The 25924-nt window shown below is 43.9% G+C and overlaps 1 protein-coding gene and 1 long non-coding RNA gene across 15 annotated transcripts in view; one reads left to right on the plus strand and one right to left on the minus strand.

Annotated features, from left to right (window-relative positions):
• The window catches only part of LOC137862533 (uncharacterized), a 453236-nt gene that overhangs the window by 405541 nt on the left and 21771 nt on the right, over positions 1-25924 (minus strand). The window lies entirely within an intron of this gene.
• TMCC1 (transmembrane and coiled-coil domain family 1) overlaps positions 1-25924 on the plus strand; it is a 143596-nt gene that overhangs the window by 46281 nt on the left and 71391 nt on the right. For 7 of the 14 annotated variants that reach the window (XM_068694682.1, XM_068694677.1, XM_068694678.1 and 4 more), the window contains 3 exons: positions 9189-9431; positions 20480-20536; positions 23247-23958. In XM_068694682.1, the coding sequence (XP_068550783.1) occupies positions 23413-23958 (546 nt within the window). In that variant the 5' untranslated portion in view covers positions 9189-9431; positions 20480-20536; positions 23247-23412. Of the gene's footprint in view, positions 1-7282; positions 7420-9188; positions 9432-14694; positions 14808-20479; positions 20537-23246; positions 23959-25924 lie in introns of those variants that run through there. The other 7 variants (XM_068694684.1, XM_068694688.1, XM_068694686.1 and 4 more) reach the window with 7 other exon arrangements.

Genomic DNA, 25924 nt, shown 5'->3' on the forward strand with positions numbered 1-25924 from the left:
GCAGACAGGCACCTCAACAAGGAGAACTGCAAAGTCCTGCGCCTGGGGAAGAACAGCCCCATTCACTAGTAAATGATGGGGGCTGAACAGCTGGAAAGCAGCTCTGCAGAAAAGGACCTGGGGATCCTGGCAGACACCAAGCTGAACCTGGGGCAGCAGCGTGTCCTTGCCGCAAAGAAGGCTCGTGTCATCCTGGGCTGCAGCAGGCAAAGTATCGGCAGCAGGTCGAGGGATGTGAGCCTGCCCCTCTGCTCAGCACTGGTGAGGCCACAGCGGGAGTGTTGGGTCCAGTTCTGGGCTCCCCAGGACAAGAGAGACGTGGACATGCTGGAGAGAGTCTGTCAAAGGGCCCCAAAGGCGGTGAGCCACAAGTATTATTAGTCTTTGTGAAAAACTCAAACTTCCCTTCAGCTCAAAATCACATTTTTTTTTAATATAGCATCTCATCTGCAGAGAAGGTTGGACATATTTATCTAGCTCAATAGCATTGATATGAGGCTGACTTGCTTGGAAATGGCACGTGGAAAAGGCTTATTTTTTAATTACTATTTGCATTCATTATTTTTGCTTTATTAACTTCCTAGGGTGGATTGGAGCACTTAAAACAGACAGAGCACTTTGCAAATGAAAGTGCATTATTTTTCATCACATTATTGCATTACACCATTATCCTGAGAGTAAAGTGCACCCTTCAAGTTATAACAAGCTGTAATTTCATTGAAGGCTCCCTAGTATTTCTGCAACACTATAGCGTAGCTGCAACAATTTAGTCACAAGAGCCAGAAAATCAAATTGTAGACCCTTTAATACCCAACCGGGGATACTCTATTGCTCTAATACATCCCAGCTTGGGAATGTTTCTGATGTACTGAAGCTGGATGGGTTGTACCTTTTGAAGACATTTCAAGCCATATTAGTCATTCAGAGCCAACTTGGCATAGCTGTCCCTTTCTGCTCCTTAGACGTAGAGGTTGGAGCCGAGTCTGTTTGGCAATGAAGGGGTTGTTTTCTCCTGCTCTTTGGGAGGCTGTGCTCTGCTGCTTGAGCCATGAGGAACAAGAGTGAAGGAGACCTTGAGAGAATGCTTTCTGCAACTGAAGGTAGCTGCTGACTTTGAGATCTATGGAAGCAAGCCAGGAAGCAGAGTTTATTGGAAGTCTGTTTGCTTACAACACAGTGAAGGAATCTCACTGCGGTACAGTAAGTGCTGCACATTTTGCAGCACACATTTTGATTTCGTGCTGGTGTTGTAACTGGGTGCACCTCATTCTCACTGTTGCCTGCAGATGCCTTGTGAGCAGTCATGCATTTTTGATGCAATGCTCAGCCCAGCCTGAAACACAGAAGTGTTACGATACCTGGAGCTTGGTTTGAAACTCATTGTTGAAATACAAACCGCTGTCTCACTAGTACAGTAATGTGGCATGGCTCTATGCACATCAGTGCAAGAACAATTTCTGATCTTGGATTTTGTGAGCTGTTCATACATGTACCTAGGACTAAGCAAGTCCCTGATGAGGAACCACTCCTGAGGAATTTCAAAGCAAATCTCTGTTACCATTCTTGGACTTCTGGGATTTAGCCTGAAAAGATTTCCCTTAAAGCATTTTACTGCCTGCTGTTTCTTGGCTGTAAAATCCTTCTAGCATTTTGTAATTTGACAGTTTTAATAAAATTTACTCCATTGTTTTATAAGGGAATTTTCTCTCCAATAGCTGGCTTCTGAGAAAAACAGGGTTTAAATTCTACCCCTCTCAAATTTCTTCCAGCGGTGACTATTTTATCAGTGCACATTCTATTTTGTATTCCATCTTTGTTATGCTGCAGCTCACAAAATTTTCATTCTGTTGCAAAGCAACATGATTTCACTGGGCTTTTAACTGATGACTTGCAGTCTTTCTCTAATTACCCTAACTAGGACTTTATCATGTGGGTATCACACGCTTCCTAGATGTTACTCATTGCTAAACACAAGAGGGGAAATAGGATGTAAATCTTTTAAACTAATATTTTGCAGAAGAGATTCCCCTTTGATCTTTAATGACTTTACTCCACATACGAACATTTTTACAAAGTTTGATTAATTTTTGATTCCTTCAGCTTCTTCATACTTCTGTAACCCTTTCTACGTGAACACTCTGAGAGAGACAGCTTCTGTTTGGGTGAAATGGAAAGAGCCGGGGTGGAAAGTGTCCCCAGATTTCTCATGTGGAGACTGAGCCAAGCAAAATCAAGTCATAACAGCCACCTCCTCTGCATCAGCCCAGTACATAACAGAGCAGGCAGGATACAGAGCACTTGTTGGGAAGTACATCCATCAGTAGAAAGTTTTCCCTCTCTCTCTCATTACTTCTGTTGAAGAGGGCAAGGCAATAGAGGTTGAACACATGTCTGCGGGGAAAAACATGTCCCACCCAACGCAGTACACAGCCCAAACACAGGTGTTTCCCAGTGCCATCTCTGGTGCTGTCGGTCCCTCAGCCTGCTGCATAGCGGGGTATGTACCGTGTCACGTGCTGGAGCGTGTGCTCTGCCCAAACTCCTCCCAAATGAACAACCCCCTCTTAATTACTTTTTCCTCATTGGTTCCAAATCTGTTACATCTGTACCCAAATTTGGTGTTTCTGACACTGCTACAAAGGTAATTTTGGCCTGATACAGGTAACCTAGATGAAGGGAGCCTTGTTTCATATCTCCATTCTGATCCTATGGTCCATGCTGGTTATATTTAATTCCATTGTATGCTTTCTAGACAAAATTATCTTACTTTAGCTTTAATACCCCTACTTACTACTAATTAAATACAAACAGTCTTCATAACCCATTTAGTGCTCATACAATACTTCTGCCCTTGGACAGTGTTTATTGCACCTCTGTTTTCCCTCAGAGGTCTTAGCTAGCTTTGAAGCCATTCAAGTGGATGCTCATGCTCACAGTAGTATTTTGAGCAAATGCATGTCTTCATTCAGAAACTGATTGGCATTATTGATTTTACCATGCAGTTTTGTTTTCCTTAACCCATGATGCCATAAAAAGCCTTTGTGTTAGAAAATCCCGAGTCTTCACCTTCTACAAAAAAATTCCTAAAGGCTGTTTCATATTGTAAACCCCAAAATGGAGACATCCAGAATCCCGAATAGCATTTGAAACCATAGGCTACAAAGAATCTAGATAAGTATGTGGTCTAAGAAGGTCCTTCTACCTGACATTTCATCCTTGAAAGCAAACAAAACTCCCTTCTGGAGGGTTGTGTTGCACGGCTATGAATTAGAAGAATAAATACTAGCAAAATGAAATCTCATTCAGTCTGAACCCAGATTGCCCACAGCATTTGGTATCTGACCTGTTAGATGTCTAAGTCCACTGTGTACGTTCAAAGTCCACATCTTAAACAGAGTCCTAACTTCCTCCAGGAGGCCCTTCCTGGGATCCAGTACTGCCCTAAGCACTGATCTGAGATGACCTAGTCTCTCTCTGAATTGGTACTTGGGTCTTCCTGTGTCCTGGTTTCTAGTGGAATAGTCTTGGAGAAACTTACCTCCTACGTTATCCAGTCTTTCCAGATTTACCCAATTAACAGGTGTCATTTTGCTATGAAAGCACTGAAATCACATGTGTATTTGTAAAAATCCTCTTACCGAACTCCTGATCCCTGTCATGCCTACTATACTTTCAAGTTGATGGCCCATTTTCAGTTAAGCCCTGCAGGATAACTCCCCCCCCCCTTTTTTTTTTTTTTCAATGGCGTGCTTTGCAGCTCAGCACTTTATAATTCTGTCATGATAACAAAAGCAACATTGTTATGACTGCTGACATTTGTGTCAGAGCACGCCAATGGAAGTTTAAAAGATACGCCAAAGCAGTTGCAGTTGTATTTTCAGGCAAGGCTCTTACTGTCAAAGAAGGGATGCAGTCTATTCCTGGTCATGAGAAAATGGTGCTGTGGGTAGAATCTGTGAGAGAGCAGCAACTTATTTAACCTGAACAGGTTTAAAATTATTCTCCTTTCTTTCGTTATGCACTACCTTGTTATATAAATTTACATGCCAAATTTTTGCTTGCATACGTGAGTTACTTCAATTATTCTTTTTGTATGTAATACTTTGCATGAAACTATATTTGTTGCATGCATGAAGGAGGTTGGTGCCTATGCAAGCATTCATGCCCATCCTCACATGAGCCTCTACAGCACAGACACTGATTTTGACCAGTCACCTGTCTAATAGCAGAAAAGAAAAATACAGACTGGCAAAGCCGGAAGGCAAAGTCCGGTTGAAATAATAGCAGGTAAGTCACAGAAAAAGAACATACATATGAATTTTCAGGACCTTTTTCTTATCTGTATGCAACAGAGACTTTGATTTAGTTTCCCATGTGAAAGGCAGGAATTCAAGACAGAAGTGCTTCCTCCTGCCATTTCAACAAGGCACTGAGTTTGACCTGACTCTAAGGGAAGTGTCAGGTGCTCAGTCATCCAGCATGTATTTCCCTAGACATCTCCAGTCCAAGTATCACTGCTTTTCCTTGTTCAGCCTAGCAAATCTGACAAGACCACAGTTCAAAGTAGCCTGACTGTGGAAAAGAAGCCACTGAAGTCATTAGGAGGTCATTTGTTTTCTGAAGACCTGTGTCTTCCCAGGGTTTCTCAAGTGGTGTCTAACAAACAAGGGAATAATGGAGAAAAGAGCAAGGAAGAGAAACTCAGATATTGTGGTGTTAACCAGTTAAAGACGTTGGGATAACTGCACTAATTGCTACTGCAGAGTAGGTGTCGTAGAGTGTGGTCAAACCATGTGGGAAGAAATCTTCCAGCCCTGCCCCATCCATCATCACATCAGTTGCAGTACTCTTCCACCCCTGGCAGGGCTGCTCAGGTTTTCTTCCATAAGACAGAACCCAGAAGGAGATTCTGGCTCCAGAAGGTTGGCACTCAACCAAGTATTTATAGCCAGAAGTGCCTGTCTGGCAAGTGTCATCCAGGATGGCCCAGAGCAGGCCAGTGCGTCCCTTGGGAAGGGCTCTCCTGGGCCCTGCTGGCCCCAGAGTACCACTGGCATCATCTGTATGCTCCATCCAAAGACAAAGGCAAGGACAGGACTTTGGTGGGCAATACTCTGCCTGGTTGTAACAGCAGCTGTATTGCAGCCCTTTGCAGGGCCCTGGCTACTGGGTATTTTTTTTTTCCCCTTGCTTTTGTCTGTGCAGCTACAAGGCTGAACAGAAACTCTGTGTTTCCAGTTCAGCTGGCTGTGCTGGCTGAGGCCAACTCCCCTGTAACTAAAGCCAGCTTCCCTGTGCAAAGTCCTGCACCTGGGAAGGAACAATGCCAGCACTGGTATTTGTTGACCTTGATAAGATCTCCCTGAGCCTCCTTTTCTCCAGGCTGAGCAGTCTCAGCTCTCTTGGCCTCTCCACATAGGAGGGGTGCTCTGGTGCCTTCATCATCTTTCTGGACCTATGTTGGACTCTTCCTCATATGTCCATGTCCCTCTTGTACTGGGGGACTCAGAACTGGACATGGTGCTCCAGGTGCAGCCTCATGAATGCTGAGTAGAGGGGAAGGATCACCTCCCTCGACCTGCTGGAAAGCCAGCAAATGCAGCCCAATGCAGCCAAGAATACCGTTATCTTTCTTAGCGGCAAGGACTCACTGTGCCCCCAGGTTCAGCTTGGTGTCCACCAAGACCCCCAGGTCCTTCACTGCAGAGCCACCTCCTACCATGTCCTAGGGCTGGGGTTGTCTTACACCTCCCATTACCCATGGGGCATGTGACAATGGGATCTTCTCTGGACCACGGTCCAACTTGTTTGTGAACCACTTGGTACCGTAAAGACAGATGGCACTAAACTAATTGGGATGTACTCTACCAAGCTCACCCACACTGCAGGGGATATGGTCGAAGCTTTGAGCAAGAGTCACTTGCTCTACAAACCTGGGAGTCAAACAACTTGAAAACTTCCTTGTCTAACACTGGAGCCAGAAGGTTTGCTGCGAGTGATGGCCAAGCAGGCCTGTTCTGAGTGTACTTTGAGCTGTCTGGCATCCAAACATTACAAGTAACCCCTTGAAACACATTGAAAATCGTTTATGACCACTAAAACTGTCATTTTTTCTCCTTTTGCCCAGAATCATTCCAAACCCTATCCCCACACATCCATTTGTACGTATAGAAATAATAATCCTCTCATTGTGAGAGCACTGCAGAACTGAATTATATTGCATGCATATGAGGAGACATCTGTGTTGCAGACATGTCTCCTATGTATGCAAAAGTGAATGAAATTGGCTTCTGAATATAAAGGGAAACAGATTTCAGGAGGACGACAACCACAAAACAAGCTCAGGGTTGTTGCTATAAGGCCTCCCTGAGAGTTGATGCTGAATTAAAAGGAACATTTTTCTAGGTCAGATCAGCAAAGGCTTTTCATCATTCTAACCCCATCTGCCCTCCTGAGCTGTGTTTTTCTCTGTAACAAACTCCCAGGGTAGCTCATGGCCTTTAGTCACCATCTCCAGCAGTACAGCTGATGCCTGCTGCTGTTCCTGGAATGGTTTCCCAGCAGTCAGGCAGGGTTGGTTTCTATAGAGACTGGAGATGGAAGAACCAAAGCTTACTCTGAGCGTAATGTCTCAGTCCGTTATAATCACCTGGTTACTTCATGCCCTTGTCTGCAGTGTGTTACTCAGCTTCTTCCCAGCAACTCCCTTAAGGAAAATTGTACAAGGGCAGGACCAAGAAACATGCGGAGGCACAGCGGTACCTGCAGGGCTGGGGACTCCTCTTACCGAAGGGCTTGGCCAACAAACCAGGGGTGGTATCGTGAGATCTGACCAGGACAGTGGAAGTCATTCTGGGGAAGGTACAGAAAGGCAAATCGGTGGCACCGGAGCTTCGGAGGCGCTCGCCTCACCCCGGAGAGGGAGCGACAGCCCCGTGGGGCCGGGCTCCCAGCGCGCTCCCAGCCGGGCCCGCCGCGACACCGGGCTGAGGGGCCGCGGGCGGCTGAGGGGCCCGGCAGGCAGCGGCCGGCCCTGCTCGCGGTGCCCCCGCCCGCCGCGTTACCCAGGCCCGCCGCGGGGGCACCGGGACGTTTTAAGCCCCGAGCCGGCCCCGGCAGGCGGCCACTCGCAGGTTTTGCCGCGGACCCGCCTCCCCCTCCCCCTCCCCGGGCGCCTCTCGGGGCAGCAGCCCCCCGGCGCCGGCCCCGCCCCCGGCGCGCAGCCGCAAAGGCGGGCGGGGAGGGGCGGGGCTTGGGGGGGGGGCTTGGGAGGGCGGGGAGGGGGCGGTGCCTCGCGTGCTCCCGCCCCCGCCGCCGACGCCGCTGCGCGCTGACGTCGCGCGCGGCCGGTGCGAGGGGGTTGCGGCGCGCGGCGATGGGGCGGCCCCGGCGGCACTGCGGGGGCGCCGCGCTCGGCCGGTGAGTGCGGGACGGGGCAGGGCGGGGCGGGGCAGGGCAGGGCGGGACGGGACGCGGCACCGAACCGAACGCGGCACCGAGCGGCCGGCCGCGGGGCGGCCCGTGGCTGAGGCGGTCCCCGCGGGCCGGGCCGGGCTCTCCGCCCGCCCCCGCCGCTGTCGGGCCGCGCTCCGCCGCCCTCCCGGCCGCCTCCCCTCGCTCCTCGCCCAGCCGCGCCGGGGCCGCCCTCGCTGCGGCCGGCGGGAGCTCGCGGGCCGGGGGCGCGGGGGCGGCCGGGGCAGGGGGCGCCTCCCGGCGGCCTCGGGGCTGGCGCCGACAGCAGCGGCGGGGCCGGGGCCGGGGCAGCGGCAGCGGGGGCTCCCGGCGGCCCGCGGGGGCGCCGCTCCTTTGTTCCAGCGAGGCGGCGGTGCCGGCCCGGCCTCCTCCCGGCCGGCTCCGCCAGCTGCCCGCGGCGAGGCGCCCGGGTCGGCTCCCGTAGGCCGGTGCGTGGAGGAGCCCGCACGCCGTGTGCCTGAGGGTTTCCCGGGGCGGCCTTCAGAGCACGGAGCTCAGCGGGTACAGCTGCGGCGGCAGCGCCGTGCGGGGCCTGGGCCTGGCGCTGGTACCGGGGTACCCGCGGGGCGGCACCCCCGGCCCTGCAGGAGGGGCGAGGGCGGCTCCTCGGGGGACAGGGGATGTCAGGCTGTGCGCTGAAGGTCCCAGCGGAGGCGTAGAGGGCAGCGATGCAACCCCCGTGTCAGGGGCCGTCACTTCAAACCAAGCGGCTGCAGGCTGGGACCCCTTGGTAAGGCACGTTTGGGCTACGGGCACCGAGGTGGTAACGCCGGGAGCCCGCTCTGATGTGCTGCAGTCCTCTTGGCTTGTGGTGCAGTTGTGCCGTCCTTGCTGCTGGTCCTGTCCTCAGCGAGATCAGTGGGTGGCTTCGCGATTAGTCAATAACATGGTGCGGGTCTGGGGGAGCACCTGGAAACGGGGGCAGGGAAAGGAAGCCTGGTGTTGTAGCCCGGGGGCTGTGCCTCTCAGTGCTGGGGAGCTCTTGTCTCCTATGCCGGTGGGCAGCAGGGCCCTCCAGCTTGCGGGACTTACACTGTTCTGCGACCGCCATGGTCCTGCAGTGTACCTGGGCCAAATAGGCCAATTTGCTGGAGTGTCGTATCCACCTGCGCCTGTGTAAGTTCCAAGATAAATCCTGACACGCCATCTAGAAGCATTTCAATGTATGGAAGCAACTTGTAGATGGAGGAAGATCTACTTTGTCTAGATCTTGCCTAAGAAAAATAAATGGGGGCTTAAGGCTTTTGTGCCTTTTTTTTTTTTTTTTAAGTGTTTTGCTGTTTGATTTTTTAAATTATTTTTCCCCCAACGTGTACCATGTGAAAATTGCTGTTTTTTTTTTTGTTTTTTTTTTTAAGAAGCTCATTGTCATGTTTTGAGATCCCTCACACTTTATTTGATTGGAACTAACAATCCACTAACTAAAAGCAGCATCTAACTCAGATATACTACCAGCTGCATTTTATTTTTCCTTCAGAAATGTTACTTATACTGGTGTCAGTATGAGTGCTGGCTTTAGGAAGTTTACTTTCTGCCAGCATCTATTAGACCTACCACTTGCTTTGACGTGTTTAGTATCAGAGTCCAGTAAGTAGAAACAGTCTTTCAAATAAGAGTTGGTTGCCCTCTCTGGAGGAGACTGTGGATCTGTGATGCTGTTCTCTTGCTGGTGAGATGTTGATGGGTTTTCTTACTATGCTTGTTAATTTTGACAGGTCCTTCTTTACAAAGAAGTTTTGTTGCCAAGATTTACTCTGAAAATGACCTGCACTACTGAATGCAGCTGTCTGCAAATGTAAAGCCAACAAATCATATCTCCCTCCCTCCTCTGAATTTCCTATTTCCTGTGGAATTTATATGTCGAAGTATTTTTGAAAACAGATCTTTATTGAAGACATTTGGATTACAACTGTGAGCATATCTATGCAAAGAGACGAGTGAGTCTGAGCAATTTTGAGGTATGTATGCCTACTATATCTTATAACAAATGGATAATCAAAGTATGCTACTGAAGTTGGGAATCAGTGTGTTTGGGGAATGAAACTTTACTCAGTCTGCCCAAGGGTGGGAAGTAACAAAGCCTTATAAAAGTATGATATCTGAACAGAATACAAGTTCTTGGAACTTGGGCTCCCTGCTAGCTTTTGGTGAACTATGTTTATTCTCACACGTTGGAGGGAGTCAAGGTGGGAAGACGTGGAAAGAAAAGACCATCTGGTTAAAGGGGGCAGATAACTCTAGGTGTATGTTTTCTTGATTCAGATTGCTAAAGCTTCTATGAATAACAGTGTAGGTCAATGGAGTACACACATGTACAGTGAGACCGTGCAAGCACCAGCAAATGCCGTTATATGGCATTTGACCTCATTTGAACCTGCCATAGGAATCCTTGAAAGCTGCCTTTCAGAAGAGCGATTTGATTGTGGTGTATGACCTGAGCCTTCATTGCTTAACCATTCAGTTCTCAAATGCTATGAAGCTCTGTAGATTTCTTCTTCTGAGCATCTGACAAACATTAAATAGTCACTGAAACGCACTTGGGAAACATTGGTTTTTTCTCTGGTTAGGTAAAGAGAAAGCATTCAGATCAAGTTTTAAGATAGCTGCCTTGAATTGGAAAGCGTCTCTGGAGAAGACTAGAAGTGAAGCAGGGCTTGCTCGCCTTCCTGTGCTCGGTCACAGCACAATAGTCTTTTGCTCTGTGCAACTTGCTTAGGAGTTTGTAATACACTGCAGAATATTCGGAGATCTGAAATACCTACTTGTGAGGCAGGTGTGTAGCAACTCACAGCAACGGTCTCAGAGCAATCTGCCTGTAATGTACAAGCTAGCAAAGCTGGGACTTCACTTTGTGGCTGTGCAGCTTTGTCACACCCAGGTAACGGAAGATGGAGAAACTTTCCTGTTTAAGAATTGCAGAACGTTTGCCAGCTTGCTCAGCTGTATTTTATCTTAAGGCTTTTAGCTGTAATTTCACATTGAATGCTAAAGCTGGAACGAGGAGGTCAGCTAATCTCTTCAGTGTGGGCTTGAAAGAGGTTAGTGTGCGGTGATACTATCTGCTCTTTCATAAGCTACTTGGAAATGTCTCTCCTGTGGGATGTAGGTGTTCATGCTAATATTTCTGGGCCATGGCAGCCTATCAATTAATTACAGGTTACAGTGACAGTCAGACAAACATCTCAGTTTTATAGAAGACTGGACTATTCATCATTCTTTCTTTAATGAAAACGAGTGTGCTGAAAGTAGATACTTGACTGAGTACTCTGGCATGCTCCGCAGATGCATAATGTGTCTTCAGCAGACAAGCTTTTCTAAAGAGCTTTCATTTGTGAGCTCCGTTGACTGAAGTGGGGATGGTACAGGAGGAAGGGACTCTTAACCTGCCTTAATGGCGCAATGTTATTGTTCCTGTAACAGGAACACAAAGTGGACTGAATAAAATAGGGCTGATAGTGGTGTGCTGTTGTTGAGAAGGGGACCCTTCTCATGGCTGTAGTTATCCCTTCTGTTATTCCCCTGCTAGCAGAGTTAGGATCTCCAGGCGGTAGCTTGTTAAATTTCTCTGTTACACGTGGGCAGAACTTACTGCAAGAAACTTCGGAGGGGTTCCTCAGTCTAGCCTGGGCATTGTTATTTGGCTATGGTACTATACCAAAATACCATTTGGCAGAAAAGTGTTTGTTTCCCATGAGCTGGTTTCATGAAAACTGGAGAAACACACTAGTGAAATATTTTGCAGAGCTGTCTGTATCTTACTGTGTGTTCTAGATAGTGTGGCAGGGACTTGGATTAGGGATTTGTTTTGTATTCTTTAAACTAGGTGCCATTTTAATCATATATAAACAAACTAAGGTCTTTGTAATTCCATCACTCAAAATTGATGCCCGTTGCCCAAAAATGTTGTTGTTCTGTGAAAAATATTTAGATTAACAATTTTTAGTCTCTCTCTGAATATTGCTAAAATAATGTAGATTCTGTTTGGCACATCCCTAATCAAGTTACTTTGTTTCCTTGTCTGTAAGATGAGATTGATCTACCTTCATAAAACACTCAATTTCATGAAAATCGTCGTTTTATTTGCAACAACTGTATTTTCATTATTCAATTTCATGACTAAGAGTGAATGCTAATATGTAGAATGGCAATGAATTTGAGTATAAAACAAAGTCTTCTTTTGGCATAAATAAGTGGTCTGAAAGGTGAATTTGTACACAAGAGAAATGTTGCTCTAAAACCAGCCTAAAAGGAGACAAAAAAACTTCTAAGAATGCTAAAGGGCACTGAGATGTTGAGACAGGTGGTAGTGTCACTGGTTCAACTTGCATGATGGGTTGTGATGAGAAGTTTGCAGACTCCTCCACTACTGGTTTCTTCAGAGAGAAATCTAGCGAATTTCCATATTTCTCAGACTTGCATGTGCTGATTGGTCTCCCTTAATAAATGCTTTATAGGCCTGTTTTTTTGTCCTGGACTTGTTGACTTTGATTTTCCTGGAAGTTAGTTGCCATGGCAATTGTCCTGTTAGCAAATAAATGTGTTTTCTATGGTTTCTGGTATGTTGGTGTGGAGCAGAAAGACTGTGGTCTTTTCTGGGATCGGTAGAAGTAGCAGACCTGTAGAGGCTTCGTTGTTTGTAAATCACTGCCTGTGGGAGAGAGCTGAATAAGCATCTTATGCTTCAGTGGGTAACAGCAGTGAGAAGTAATATCACTTGTCCTGTTGGTAGGGAGCAGTGACAGAGCGCATTGCACTAAGTGAGGCTGAATAATGATTAAAATTGGAGAAATGGAAAAACAAACAAACAAAACAAAAAAAACAAAACAGCTTTTCTTCAGGGGCTCTTAGAGCTGAACTTACTTGATTCAGGCCTAGAGTGGTTGACTGACTCAGTAACACAAAAGCATTTTTGATGGAAATCTCAGGGTGTGTGGCTGTTGCGATCCTTCACAATGTAGGGTTTCAGCTGGGATAACCTCTAGCTCCAGTCTTTTGCTTTCCTGTTGGTACTGGCTTGCTGTCCGTGCTGCACCGGAGCACTGCTGTCTGCTTTTAGCCGCTTAATGCTGGGGCAGTGAGCTGGGTTTCCAGCTGAACCTGTCCACACCAGTGCTGGGGCATGGGAGCCACAGCTCTCTGCAGACCTGGCAGATGGGTGTGTTCGTGCTTACACCAAGTGTGAGGTCAATGCAAATGGGTCTCAAAGGCAAGACACTTACCTGTGTTTCTGCTAAGGGAAAGCCCAGGTTGGGATGGCTGGGGGGATGTTAATTAGCTTTCTTTTTTTTTTTTTTTTCCCTTTGCTGTGGAAGAGCATGCCAGTCTTCTGGAGCAGCAGCTTGGTTAGTTTGCAGTGAGTAGCTGTGCGAAGTCAGGCTGCTTGGTCTGTAGGGTGATGCTATGGACAGCAGCGAGGGCTGATCCTGTTATCACTGACTGGGTGATCTCAAGACTGGATAACTGCTGTGTTCAGTGAGGCCGTGCTTAAAAAAACAGTTTAAGTATTTCCATGAAATGGCTGTGTTTGCACTTCCCCATCCATCAGTATAGGCTGAGGGGCCTGGCCAGCTGGAAGGCAGTTCTCTAGGGAGTGACTTGGGAGTTCTCGTGGGAATCAAGTTGAACAAAAGTTCAGGAATCAAGCACCTTGTTCTTGCTTGGTTTTGCATCTGGTTTCATCCATTTCCTTAGTGGTAGGTAAACTTGAGACTTATTTCAAACAAATCCATTTCTGTGTTGTCTTGGGTGTATTTGTGTATTTTTTTTTTTCCATGTGGACTCTGCCATGAATGTGGGAGGAAACATTCTGGGTTTTGGCTGAGGCTGTAAATGCATGACTGCTCCATTCCCATTGGCAAGCAAGTTGTCAAGCCCGCTTTCTATATACCTGAGTGGCTGAGGTGGTGGAGGTGGATGTTGAAGAGCTAGCATGTTTGTGTGTGTGGCTGCTTAGCTGTGCAGCATTTATGTGATTTGTGTGGATTCTCTAAAACAGCGTAATTGAACCTACTGGAAGCAGAGGGCTATGGGTGGGCATCAGTATTTTTATTGCTTGAGTCTAGGAAGTATAGTCCTTCAGTTCTTTAAAAAGCATTTTCAAAACTAGTCAGCTGCAGTTGAATTTATTTGACGTTGCAGTGAAATACTCATTACACCCATGCCAAGAAAGGTAATTAAATATGGAACAATGATCATACCTTTGCTATATCAAAACTTGGGCTAAAAGTGTCTCATATTAGTGCAAAACTAACCAAATAAACCACATTATGTTTGAAACACACAGGTTCATGTTTAATCAACAAAGCATTAAGCCACAGGTTTCGTACAGCAACAGTTGCATCTACGGCAAACGCTAAGCACTGCTCCAAAATGCATGCTGTTGTGCTGTAATCGTGAGTTGTTGCTACTTTGGGTCCCTTCCTTTGATCTAAAGAAGTGCAGAAACTCTTTTCAGAGGTCTGGCAATAGGCCTGTGCACTTTCAGACAGGTACTTGTGACCCTGCTTGGTCTGTGTTCCTGAGGTGCAGGGCTAGTTTGCCACTATTTCTGCCTGGTAGGGGACATGCATGCTCCGTGTTCCTTGTCTCAAACTGTGCTCGAGCTAACTGAGATTTACAAAACTGGCAATGATGAGTCAGGTTAAAAAAATATTACACTTGTATCCTATTCCTGTCAGCATCTGGTAGCAGGTTCTTAGGAAAGAGTGTAGGTAAGGAGGTGCAGGTAGGGAAGTCTTTCTGCTAGGCTCTCCCAGTCTGTCAAGTGTTGTCTGAGGGAGTCTGGGCAGTGTTTAATGGGCACAACTGGACATCTTTGTAGCACTGCAGGGAGGGACTTAAATTTAATTGGAGAAGAAAAGATGTTTAAAAAAACAGCCCCAGATAAAGGCCATTACAGTTACATTAATAAAGTTTTTAAGAGTTGCACTTAATTAAGAGCTCCCCAGACCAGTTCACTTGGGGGGGGGGGGGAGGGGAGGAAGGAAGGAAAATTGCTTTCTGAAGAGAACGGATGAAACTCATATCATGCATATGAAAGTTTGGAAGTGGTTTGTTAATGAGTCATGTTACCCTCTGATCAGAATTTTTGTCCTGTCTGTTTTGTGTCTTGTTTTAAGTAACACTAATGCAATAAGCTGCCAGGTTTTGCAGCAAGAAGGCTTTTTTTAATGGCAATGGTCTTTAGACAGAGTAAAGCTTTTTGGGTATCTTTCTCAACAGCATGAAGGCAGCTATCACATACGAGATGGATATTGCTTCTTTTGACTCCAGCTTTGTGGAGAGTGGATAAGGTACACTGTCCAGCGCAGATGTGCTGAAGATCTGGGGTGAAGGTACAGAGATGGTTATCACTGTTATGGGTTAGGGGACTTTTTCCCCTTTTGGGTTCAAATATGGTTGAGTTAGTCCTTGTAAACTATTTGAAGCCTAAGTTTCTACTTTTTAGCTCATTTGATGCTTTATGTCAGTGGAAAGCTTTCGTAAGTATAATGCTAAAAGCAGCTGAATCAATAGAAAAAGCATGATTTTGCTGAGCCAAGTGAAAATTTCTTTTGATCTGTCTCTTAATACCAGTAAGTCAAGTCAACACTGCTGGAAGATCAGAGAATGAATACTGTTTTTGAGTCATCAGGGGGAGTATTTTACTACTCTGTGCCAGGTTAGTTCTACTTTCTTCTTTCACAAGTCAAAGTAAATGCAATGCTCTCCGAAATTCAGGGATAAAAGCACATGTTAAAATCGCACATAGCGTGGGTTGGTGGTAGGTGATATCCATCTTCACAAGCCTGTTAATTTAACATGCGTTAACCCTCTTATAACTTCAGGCTTGGAATAAAGCTTTCTTTTTAGAACTGGAGGTCTTAAATCTGGCCAGCCTCTGTGCTGGTATTGTTGCATATGAATCTGCTAGGAGTTAAAATGAGACACCATCTGTTTGACTAGTATGCTTAGTCCTCTCTGTAATGCCCAAAATAGCTGTAGTGTAACCTTTTATCTTCTCTTGGGAATTGGAATGAAAATACATGTCTTTCCAGTCTTTGTGATTTTCTTGTTCCTGACATTTGAGTCAGCTTTGACACATTGAAAGTAGCAGCATCTCCTGAAAGACAGGCAATGAGAGTAAGAGCAACTTTGAGCTTTCTCTCTACCCCCGCTCTTCTCTCTCCTGAAGAAGTACATGCCAAAATGTTTGGCATGGCCTAGTGATGTATTTTTCGAGAGGCTGGAAAATCTGATTCAGATAATGTAAGTATTAATAGCAAAAGTGGATATTAGGAGTGCAACTGGCCACAGGAAAAAAAAAAATTGAAATGCTTCAAGGAGTAAAATCTGTTTCAATGAATGATTTCTTTAAAGAGGAGTAAGGTAAAAAACTAAATTATTCCTGTTCACCTTTGTATGTGTGTAATTAATTTGGTATTTGAAGGTAGGCTCTTTTCATTGTTTTACTACTCAGTGCAGCACTCAATATAGGCTTCTGACTATGAAGGAAATATTTCCATAGCTGTTCTCAGCCACATTGGTGAAACGATGGGCTCCACTGCACTGAAAGTGGACAATTTCTGTGCTGCTATATATCCCTTCAACAGTGAAAACTGATTAAAACATTTTCTTCAAATAATGAACTATGGCGTGTTTTGACAAACAGTTCTTAAAGCTGCATGTATCAAGTTAACTCTTTCTTTAACCTTGATTTAGCTTTCTTGAGGTATGAATCAAGTGGAAAATAACCTGTGTGTAGCCTTTGCCAGAAAGATTATTTTAAAAGTAGTTGTGGGAGGCTCCAGATGTAGTACGAATCACTACCTGCCCGTAAGCAAGTCAGAAGGTGGCAGCAGTGAGAGATAGTGCAGGTGTGGCGTTAACCTTACTAGGTATAAAGCTTGTTGGATCTCTGCTCCAAAGGTCTTAGATAACCGTAAGCCACTTGACCGTTGTGTTTTCCTTTTTCATCTGAAAACGAGGGAAGTAATAGTACTGCAACAGAATGTAGGAGCATTCCGAGGGTAAATACATAGGTTATTCACCTGCTATGGTAATGTAATCCCATCAATAATTTATACAGCGAAGCATTTCATCAGGGTGCGTTAGAGAAAGCCAGTACTTTCTAAGAAGGAAGAACAACAAACTGCTAAACTGCAGAAGCAGTAACATTGCCCCACAGTCTGATCATTATGGAATACCATAATTTTGCATACTGGAAAATAAATACTGGGCTCAGAGACTGACTTGGTGAAGTTTTCATACCAGAACTGACGGAACCAGATTGACCTATGATGGCTGTGTTCCTGTTGCATCTGTGGTATGAGAAGGGAAAGCAAGGATAGCAGAGATGGCATCTTGACATCTGGATAATGTTGGGAATAGGTTGGAAGTTTTAGGGAAATATTTAGGCAGAAATCAGTAAAACCTACGTCTGTCCTACTGTGTTCTTTTTGCTCTGTAGCACTGTACAGTTGGCTTAAAAAACAGGCTACAGGTTTCTTGCTTTGCCATGTGTCCCTTGTTCCTATTAAAGTGGCAGTTTCTCTCCATCTAGCACCTCCTGTCTCGCTCTGAGTGGTGTAGGCACCTTACCCCAAAACACTGTGGGTTCATTCACTGAATGTCTTGAGGCATGTTGCCTGCCACTCCTTACTGTGTCTAGCAGTGTAGCTGGCTTTGGGCTGTTGCCCTTTTCTAAATTCTTAGTTGCAGAGCTAAAACAGAGGTTTGGTTCACATTGCATGTACTCCAAGCAATTTTTTCCTCATCTCCCAGCTCCACTGTTTAGTTTAAATCATCCCATTTCTGTCTTTCAATTGTTCTTTCAGCCATACTCCGTTTATTTTCCTGCACCTTCATTGTCAGGGTTATGGCGAGGTGTGGGGCAGTGGTATAGCTGTTGTCCCTTGGGTTTTTTGGAGCTTCACTAGAATTCAGTTAAGCCTTTTCTTGCATGAATTTTGGAGAGGAAGGATGAATTCTGTCTATCTAGAAAACTGTTGATATTCTTTCCATTTAAAAATACTGTTGTTTTGGGGCTCTGATTAACTTTTTTTCTGCTATCTGCCATCTCAGCTATTATATTTAATTACTACTTCCATTTTATTTATTCACTTAGATACTATAATATGACAGAATATTTCTTTAAACTGAGAGTGAAGAATTTGGGTAAAAATGGAAGAAAAATAATTTCTCCTGATATCAGGCAGTCATGCTACTATCCAGTTGTTGTTCTGGGTCAAATTATTTATTCTGTCATCTTCCTCTTCCTCTTCGAATGTTCTCCAGACCTCAGTCCCTTGAAGATTACACCCGTTCCGGTTTCTCTTGAGTTCCTCGTTTTGATGGGACTTCTTGTGAACACCCAGAGATTTCCATCCTTATTTGCTCTGCTGCTTGTTGCTGTTGCCAGGGTTCCCATGATATGTTGCTTTCTAGTATGTGACTACTGCTCCTCTAGTCTTTCTTGCTAAACTGTTTGGCTTGATACAGAATCCATTTCAGGATTAATTTCTCAGAACAATCTGGGATTTCTCAAATTCAGCTTGTTTTTTTTTCTTCCTAAAAGTCATTCTTCCTCAGGAGAAACAAAAGTATTTCTGACTTGCTAAATAGGAGAAACAGTAATTGTTTCCTACGTGAGATCCCTGCTAACTGTGGTCTACAACTCTGTGATGAGTTACTATCCTGACTTGTTTATGGAATAAACCAAATGTGAGAGTTCCTTAGGTAATTGTACTGGAACACTAATGTTAAGGATTAGCAATGTTTAAATATTGCACAAATAGTAGATATTAGAAGGCAGAATCTTTTTTTCTTTTATTGAAAATAATTATTTCCCAATTTCTGAGGTTCTATACTGCTTGTATCTGTAACAAGTACTCCAATTGCAAACAAGTTATCTCTGAGTTGTTTCAATGCTGATTTCAAAGTTCATTTTTTTCTTAGAAGTAACCCATAGCGCTGTAGGGCATGTCTGTGAAGACCCAGCCGTTGGAAACTCTTGCACTACTTAAAAGAAAAAAATAATATTAAAACTTATATTAAAAAAAAAAAAGTTGAATGGCTACAAATTTATGGTAGTGGTACCTCATATGTTAACAGTTGCCTGCTGTGCTTATTTTTCTACAGAAATTATTACAGAAATCTAACTTCTGTGTCAAGATCTTGTTCAACAAAATGGTTTCATTTGTCTTCCCTCCATCTTTTTTATAAGTTCTTCATATTTGCTTTCATCACTTGTCTCATTCTAGCACACTACTTCAGTGTTTGTTGTTAACATCTTCTTTCTCTGCAGTCTGTCTGGAGGTGAGAATCCAATACATAATAAAATAGTCAAAATCCTGCAGTTGTGCAGTCTTGTAATATTCTGCTAAGTGCTGATGTATTCTGAAGCTTGTTTTGTATTTGTTCTGTAATATATGATAATGCACATAAATAAGAGCCCTAAAATTTAAAGTCCTATGTTAAAGAATAGATGCAGTTTGGAGAACAACAGTTTGTTATCGTGTGCTTCTGTGCTCTGCAGCATGGGGAATTTGATCTCCGTGGTAAAAGATGGTGTTTCACCCTGACCTCCTAATGCTCTCAGCTTTGCTAAAACTGCCCAGAAGAGTCTGATTGTGGTTGGCTTCCTTATGATCGAGGCTTTTCCCTTTGGAAGCTCTAACCAATTGCCAAATTCAATCTCTGTGGGTGACCAAAGCTTCAGTCACAATCTTGGCTTGTTCTCAAAAAAGCTCAAATAACATTGTGTACATAAAAGTTTAACAGCTAAGGTGTCCAGTAACTACCCGTTTCCATGGCTTATCTCTAGATCCCTACTGAAAATAGAGCCTTCACGGAAGGCACCAACATATTTCAGTGGTTAGCTGTAAGTGAATCGTGTTTTGTTTGCCTATAGGTAAATATTTCTTCACACACAAAAAAGATCAAATATCACACTTATCTTTTGGTGGGTTTATGAGTACCAAGGATGCCAGTCCCACCCTAGACAGACCCATCGGTTTTCAATAACTAGTTGAGTAACTGATTGCCTTTGGAAAATCACTCTGATTTAGCTGTTTCAGAGTATCGCAGCTCTCCCAGGAGTCTGTCGAGAGAAATGCAGACAGTGCATCTGTTCCCGGCTGTCTGTCGCCATCCTCTGTTGCATTCCTCCAAGTGCCCGTCCTCGCCTTGGGCTTGTCACGGGAACCTTAAACAGATTGTCAGCATGCTCTTGGGATATTTTGTCCCCTTCTCTAGGAGAGGACAGCAAAAGCAGGATAGTGTCCCTGGGAGCAGCGTGCTTTGCCCAGGTTGGACTCAGGCTTTGGCATCCTTCCGTGCATGTTCTGCGCTGCGGTGGTGACTGTGCCCTCTGCCGCACCTCTGTGGATGGGGCTTGGCTCGTCCAAGCAGTGTGGCCTGATGTCAGTCACCTGTCCTTAGGGAGCGGTGCTGCGTGGGTGTTACTGCTGGGGTGGACACCGGTTGGTCTCTTGCCTGCTGGCGGAGATTGCTGCTGAGCACGGTTGGCAGCTCAGCCAGGGTCACAGAGGCACTTACGCAAGCTTCCTTGTCAAGTGAGCTGAAAGGCACTCGTGTTTCAAAGCACTCACAATTCTGTCCTGCTAGGTGAACTCGAGGTAAACAAGAGCAACCTCTTTGACCTGTGCCCGGAAAGTTTGAATGACTGAACAAGAGGAGAAAATAAAATTGGTACAGACCAGCCTGACCTTGAAAGCTCTACCCTGAAATCTAGCTGTGCCTCCAGTACATCCAGAGGGCTGTAAATCTCAAGAGAAAATGTTCCTTCGCAAGAACTTCTTGATTATCCTGTAAAATATGGTTTTAACTTCATTTATATTTGTATCCCTTCAATTACTTGAAAGAATTTAAAGTAGCCTGGCTTCCAGAGGCACTTGCATTAAAAAAAAAAAAATCCCGAAGTTGGAATCATGCTCACTTTATTGTTTGTGTACATCTTTACTCCCATTTCCAAGAATTGCATCTCATATCCAATTTCTTTTTGCAGTTTTGTTCAGTGGAGGGACTGCTGTATGTCAGCCATGCTAAAGGGCAAGTGATGGAGGCAAGTATTAGTTTATATATTCATAGTTATCTAATGCTGTTTTTGCCAGTTTCTTCTTTTTAACTGCTTTGTTTTCCACTGCTGCTGTGAAATAATTGCACAAATGAAGGTCTATATGAGCATGTTCTGGGAAGTGGTAATGTTACAACATCTGCTCAGTGTGACTGTGTATATAGAATTAATAATTTTGTTCCTGATATTCTGTGTTCTCATACAAATCGGAAATGTATATTCCTGAGCTTCATGGTATAAGGTTCTCCATTTCCTTCCTCAAACAGAATATAAAGACTTTTATAAGTGGAAAAAGCAAGCACAAAACTTGAATCCTAGTGGTTAATATAAATAAATGAGTTAATTTATTCTGCTGATTCACAGTTCACGAGTAAAACAAATCTATTTCTGCAAAACTAGGTACTAGTACAAATAAGTAGTTTTAAGTATCTTCGTACCAAAAGTGTGGTTTGAAAAATTCTTATCAGGCTCGTAACAGATTTATCATATGGAATTATGCACAGATGACCACAAAGCTCCTATAGGAGCATTTTAAAGATACAAGTCAGTGTAATTTCAGAAATCAGTCACAGTAGTGACTTGCTTGTGAATTAACTAGGCTGATTTGTTTCAGGTGAGCTTGTAAATTGAAGCAGGACTAATTTAAGCAGCTAGTGGATTCCAGCAGATAATGAATGTCTGGAACTCCAGTTAGACTGAAATGATGTTATTTTAGATCAACATTATTATCATCGGTAATTTGGATACACAACACAAAGTAGGTGGTAAAGATGCTGGTTAGGGAATATATTGGGCATTTTTGTACTGATCTACAGCTCTCCAGTGAGTCCTGACTGAAAAACAAATGCTGAGGGAATTAGTTAAAATGAAAAAGGCAGTTATGGGTCAACTGTCAAGTTCGTATTTTATATACCAAATAATGTTGGGACTCCTGATTTTTGGCCAATAAGGTTTTTTCAATAAACTGTTTTTGTCTTTTGTATGAAAAGGAAAATTGAGTTTTGCCTTTTTTTCCTCAAAATGTAAATTGAGTAGGAACCTGCAATTCAGCTTTCTGAGAAACTGTTTAATTAGAAAAAAAGTAAAAGCAATGTTAAGAAATAAAGATATAGCTTAAAAGTCCAAGGATGATAATGATAAAGACATTTCAACGAAGTTTTGAGTATATTTAAAATAATAATAATTGGTTTGATTCTGCCATATTTTCTGTGTGAGTATGGATAGATATCTTTTTTCTGGGATGTGGTTTATTACTTTATTACTTAGTGGGTTATTGATTAAACTGGCAATATATTTTATCTCAATGATTGTTTCCAAAGTATTCAGCTAATATACGGTATGATTTTAGTGTTACACTTTCCATAAGTACTGAATTTCATCTTGCCTCCAGCTTATAGCAATGACATTTGAGGAAAAAAAAAAGGGGGGGGGGGAGTGTGAGGCAGCTCTTTTGATATTTTTGGATGCCAGCTTGGAAAGCAGTTTTGGAATATCTGTAACCCATTGGTCAGGTTTCAGATGCACAAAATCGAGAGCTCTCTTAATTGTAACTTCAATGCATTATGTTTCTGCAGCTGTTTTAAGTTAAAATGAATGCTCTCAAATCCTAAACATGTTGCGTTTCAAATAAAATGGTTTTTAAGGCACAGGCTGCGTTTTGCCAAGATTGAGGTTGACCTCTCTGGTCTGGTTTCTATATTTATAGAAACCTAATCAAAGCATTTTCCTGCAAGAAAACAATGATCAGCTTCCGAGCATGTGATCTCATGGTGCTGATGTGAAACTCTTTCAGATACTGCGTCCTTCCTTCCTTCCTCATTCCTTTGCTGTTCTTCTCCAGTAGTGTGTTCTCAGTTGCAGTCTAGTATAACCAACTGCTGTCAAAACCCAGCTGATATGAGAGGCGAGGTTGAGATCTTCTGGAGAAAAGCTGTTGTTTTTTTTCCTATGTCAGAGGCTGAGCTACACATGCATGGTGCTGCTCCCTCCCCCCGTTCAGATGGGTTACTTAATCTGCTTTTTAAGTCATTTTTGTTTTCTCTGAGAATTTTGAACAAGACTATGCCAATTGAAGTCATTTCACTTGCCTGTTCCTGCATGAAGACAAACTTTCATATCTGGTTTCCAGTGCCATCAGTAGATGCTGGCCGTAATAAGGCATTTCTTAATGCTTGGAGATGCATAACTGTTTTCTTGCGAATATTAAGTATAGTCAAGTTAGGCACTCTTCAGGAAAATCAGGTAGGCAGAGCAGACATTACATTTGAAGCATGAAAGATCAGATCTTTCGTAAGGATCAAAATTAATTCTGACGAAAAGACTAATGTGCTCTATAGAGATATTTAACCTCATGTTCTGTTAGATATTATGGGCTTTGTTCTTAACAAACAACAAAAAAAAACTCTACTGGTTACTCCTTGCTTCTTCCCCCACCCCCCTTTTTGAACAACCCTTTTTTTTATTTTTTTAACCTTTCTTGCTTCCTTTGTGCTGTGCTTCTTCCCTTAGGCAATAAATGAGTTGTCTCATACAAGCTTTGGCTTCTGCTTACAGCCTAGATGCAACTAATACAAGGATTGAGGAATGCTTGGAAAACTGATAAATTTTGTTTTGTTAGTGGCATGTTTTGTACATTGGATTTTTTAACCCACTACTTTCTGCATGGATTTATAATAATGGCTCTTTTGTTTAACATTAGATAAGCATGAGATCACCGTGGCACAGCTGCATGTATAGTCACTCTTGAAGCAATTGCACACCTAATTGGCTGACAATCTTGGCATTTTTAAAACAAACACAAGCCTTTTAAAGACAGGGGACATATTTCTGTATGAATAGTCAAATAAACCTGTTGGGTGTCATCAATGGAGCCCTCTGGCAGTGAACAGTTCTGTGATGACCCTGATCCTGGAGGCAAATCCCAAGATCAAGAGACCAAAAAACAGCATGAATCAGAGCAGAAATTATCCAAAATAACCCATAATGCTTTGGAGAACATTAATGTGATTGGTCAAGGCTTGAAGCACCTTTTCCAGCATCAGCGCAGGAGGTCGTCTGTTTCTCCACATGATGTTCAGCAAGCTCAGGCTGATCTGGAGGCTGACATGGAATTGGAAAGCCAAAGCTCCTGTGCTGAAATTGATGGTGTCTCCACCCACCCCACAGCTCTGAACCGAGTGCTTCAGCAGATCAGAGTGCCACCTAAAATGAAGAGAGGGACAAGCCTGCACAGCAGGCGGGGCAAGACGGATCCTCCAAAAGGAAGTCCACAGATCAACAGGAGGTCTGCCCAAGATATGCAGTCAGGTCGGCCCAGATCATCATCTACTACAGATGCTCCCACGAACTTGTCTGTGATGGAGATTGCTTCTTCCCTCTATGTAGGTGGAGAGGAGGCCACAGCAGCAGCAGTAAGTTTCTCAGATTTACCTTTGGTCTTTATCATCTCCTTGTATGTTTTCTTAAGACTTCTGGATCTTGTTTTTAAAAGCAAGTCTTTCAGCAAATGCTAATGCTACTGTGTTCAAAATCTTATGTGATGAAGCAAAGAGCTAAAAGATGCATTAGTCATTTTCTCACATGGCAGGTGGCTTATTTGGTATGTATTTGATCACTGAAATAAGAACTACTTTTGAAGCATGTTAGGTTGATCAGATGGCACATCACCATCAAGCAAAGGATGTTGGAAAAAGCACCAGCCAGATTAGTCCTTGTTAGCAGCTGTTACTTATTTCCTGCAACAAAAATTTGTACTTGTATGTCTCTCTTTTTCCCTTCTTGTTATATTGTGCATTTTATAAAAAGTGAGGAATTCCAGTTTGAGCAAATGGAGCTGTTTTTTGAAGAAAAGGAGCTGCGGAGGCTTTCTCCCCTCCTTCCTTAAAAGTGAAAGGAGGAGAATGAAGTCTGAAAGACTTTGAATGCATGTGAGGAAAAAGACTGCTCTGGGCACTAAACTTCTGAGAGATCTCCATAACCAGATGTGCCTCTGTAGGGCTTAATGAATTACCGGCTCCTTTTTAGTATTTTTCTGGTGGTCAATGAAGATGATGTATTCTACAGGTCTAAAGTGATACAAGCAAGGAAAAGCTGCCTTGCTTTGGGTAAATACACCTTTGCTTGATGCACTTAGTCACATGGTCTAAACTTTTGGGCAGACCTGTGCGGTGCCAGGAGTTGGACTTGGTGATCCTTATGGGTCCCTTCCAACTCGGGATATTCTATGATTCTATGATTTCAGTCTGGTGAAGAACCTTTGTGTAGCGTTCATGCCTGAACTGATCCAAATTTAGGTTTTGTCCTAGGGCATTTTCCTTTGCGATAACAAACTGATGGAAATAGTGGGGAGAAAAGGGGTCACAGTGAGGCTGTTGGAGCAACAAACTAACATCTCTGCGCTGCATCTGGAGCACGGTCCATGGGCTGTGACCGTAAGGTTTTCAGCAGAACAAGTGTCATCAGTGGCTGAATGGAAATTAACCTTCTAAAAATCTTTGGAATATCTGATGTACTTGGAGTTTTTAAATGCAACTTGCTTGCTTATAAACCAATATTGCAAGAAAGTGGCAGCTGCAATCTCTATGTATATGAGCAAGGGAGGTGTTCAGCTGTTTTGGCAGTGTTCATGTTTTCCTTTGTATCTCAGTGGTAAGTACGTGCAGCGTGAGGACCTTTTGATGCAAAGCTGAGGGAAGCTGTGGGAAGGAAGTTAGTGCACTTCAGGATAGCACCTCTATCCCATGATCCAGAGAACGCATGCTGCCTTGGGACTCAGTACCTCATCCTCCTGAAGCAGAGTCCTCCACTTGCTATGCTGTAATTTGGATTGCTTCCTAACACATTCTGAAAAATATGGTTATTATTTTTTGTATTATCTTATTCTGGAGTGCCATAGATTCCTTGTTAGGCTTCAGTCTTTCTTTTCTAGGAGCTTCCTTTCTCCAGCCTGTTTATTTCATGTGGCAGGGTCAGCTTTCAGCTGTCCCCTGATTATATACACCTATGCTTTCCTTTTCATGCTTATAACCTCATCACATCCCCCACACTAAATACACTACCAGGAAGCTTAGGAGGTTAATCTCCTCAAAGTATTGTTTCATTAACCCAAGAGGGTTTTTTTTGGTTGGTTTGTGTTATTTATTATCTCCCCACACTTCGTGTGTGTGTGGATACTGCAAAGTTTTGGAGAGAGGAGTATTTCTTATTTGCTTTGCAAATACATCCCCTTGAACACAGACAGGACTCAGTGAGGTAGCAAGTTCCTTGGGTTATCAGGTCAGACTGAAGCATTTACTGTGTTATCACCTTTGGTTCAACTGAACGGGCAGTTCAATTGCCTTTGTAGCATTTTGATGTAATTTAGAAGAGATTCTCGTA

This window comes from Anas acuta, chromosome 11 (genome assembly GCF_963932015.1).
Source record: "Anas acuta chromosome 11, bAnaAcu1.1, whole genome shotgun sequence".
In the NCBI taxonomy this organism is placed as follows: Eukaryota; Metazoa; Chordata; class Aves; order Anseriformes; family Anatidae; genus Anas; species Anas acuta.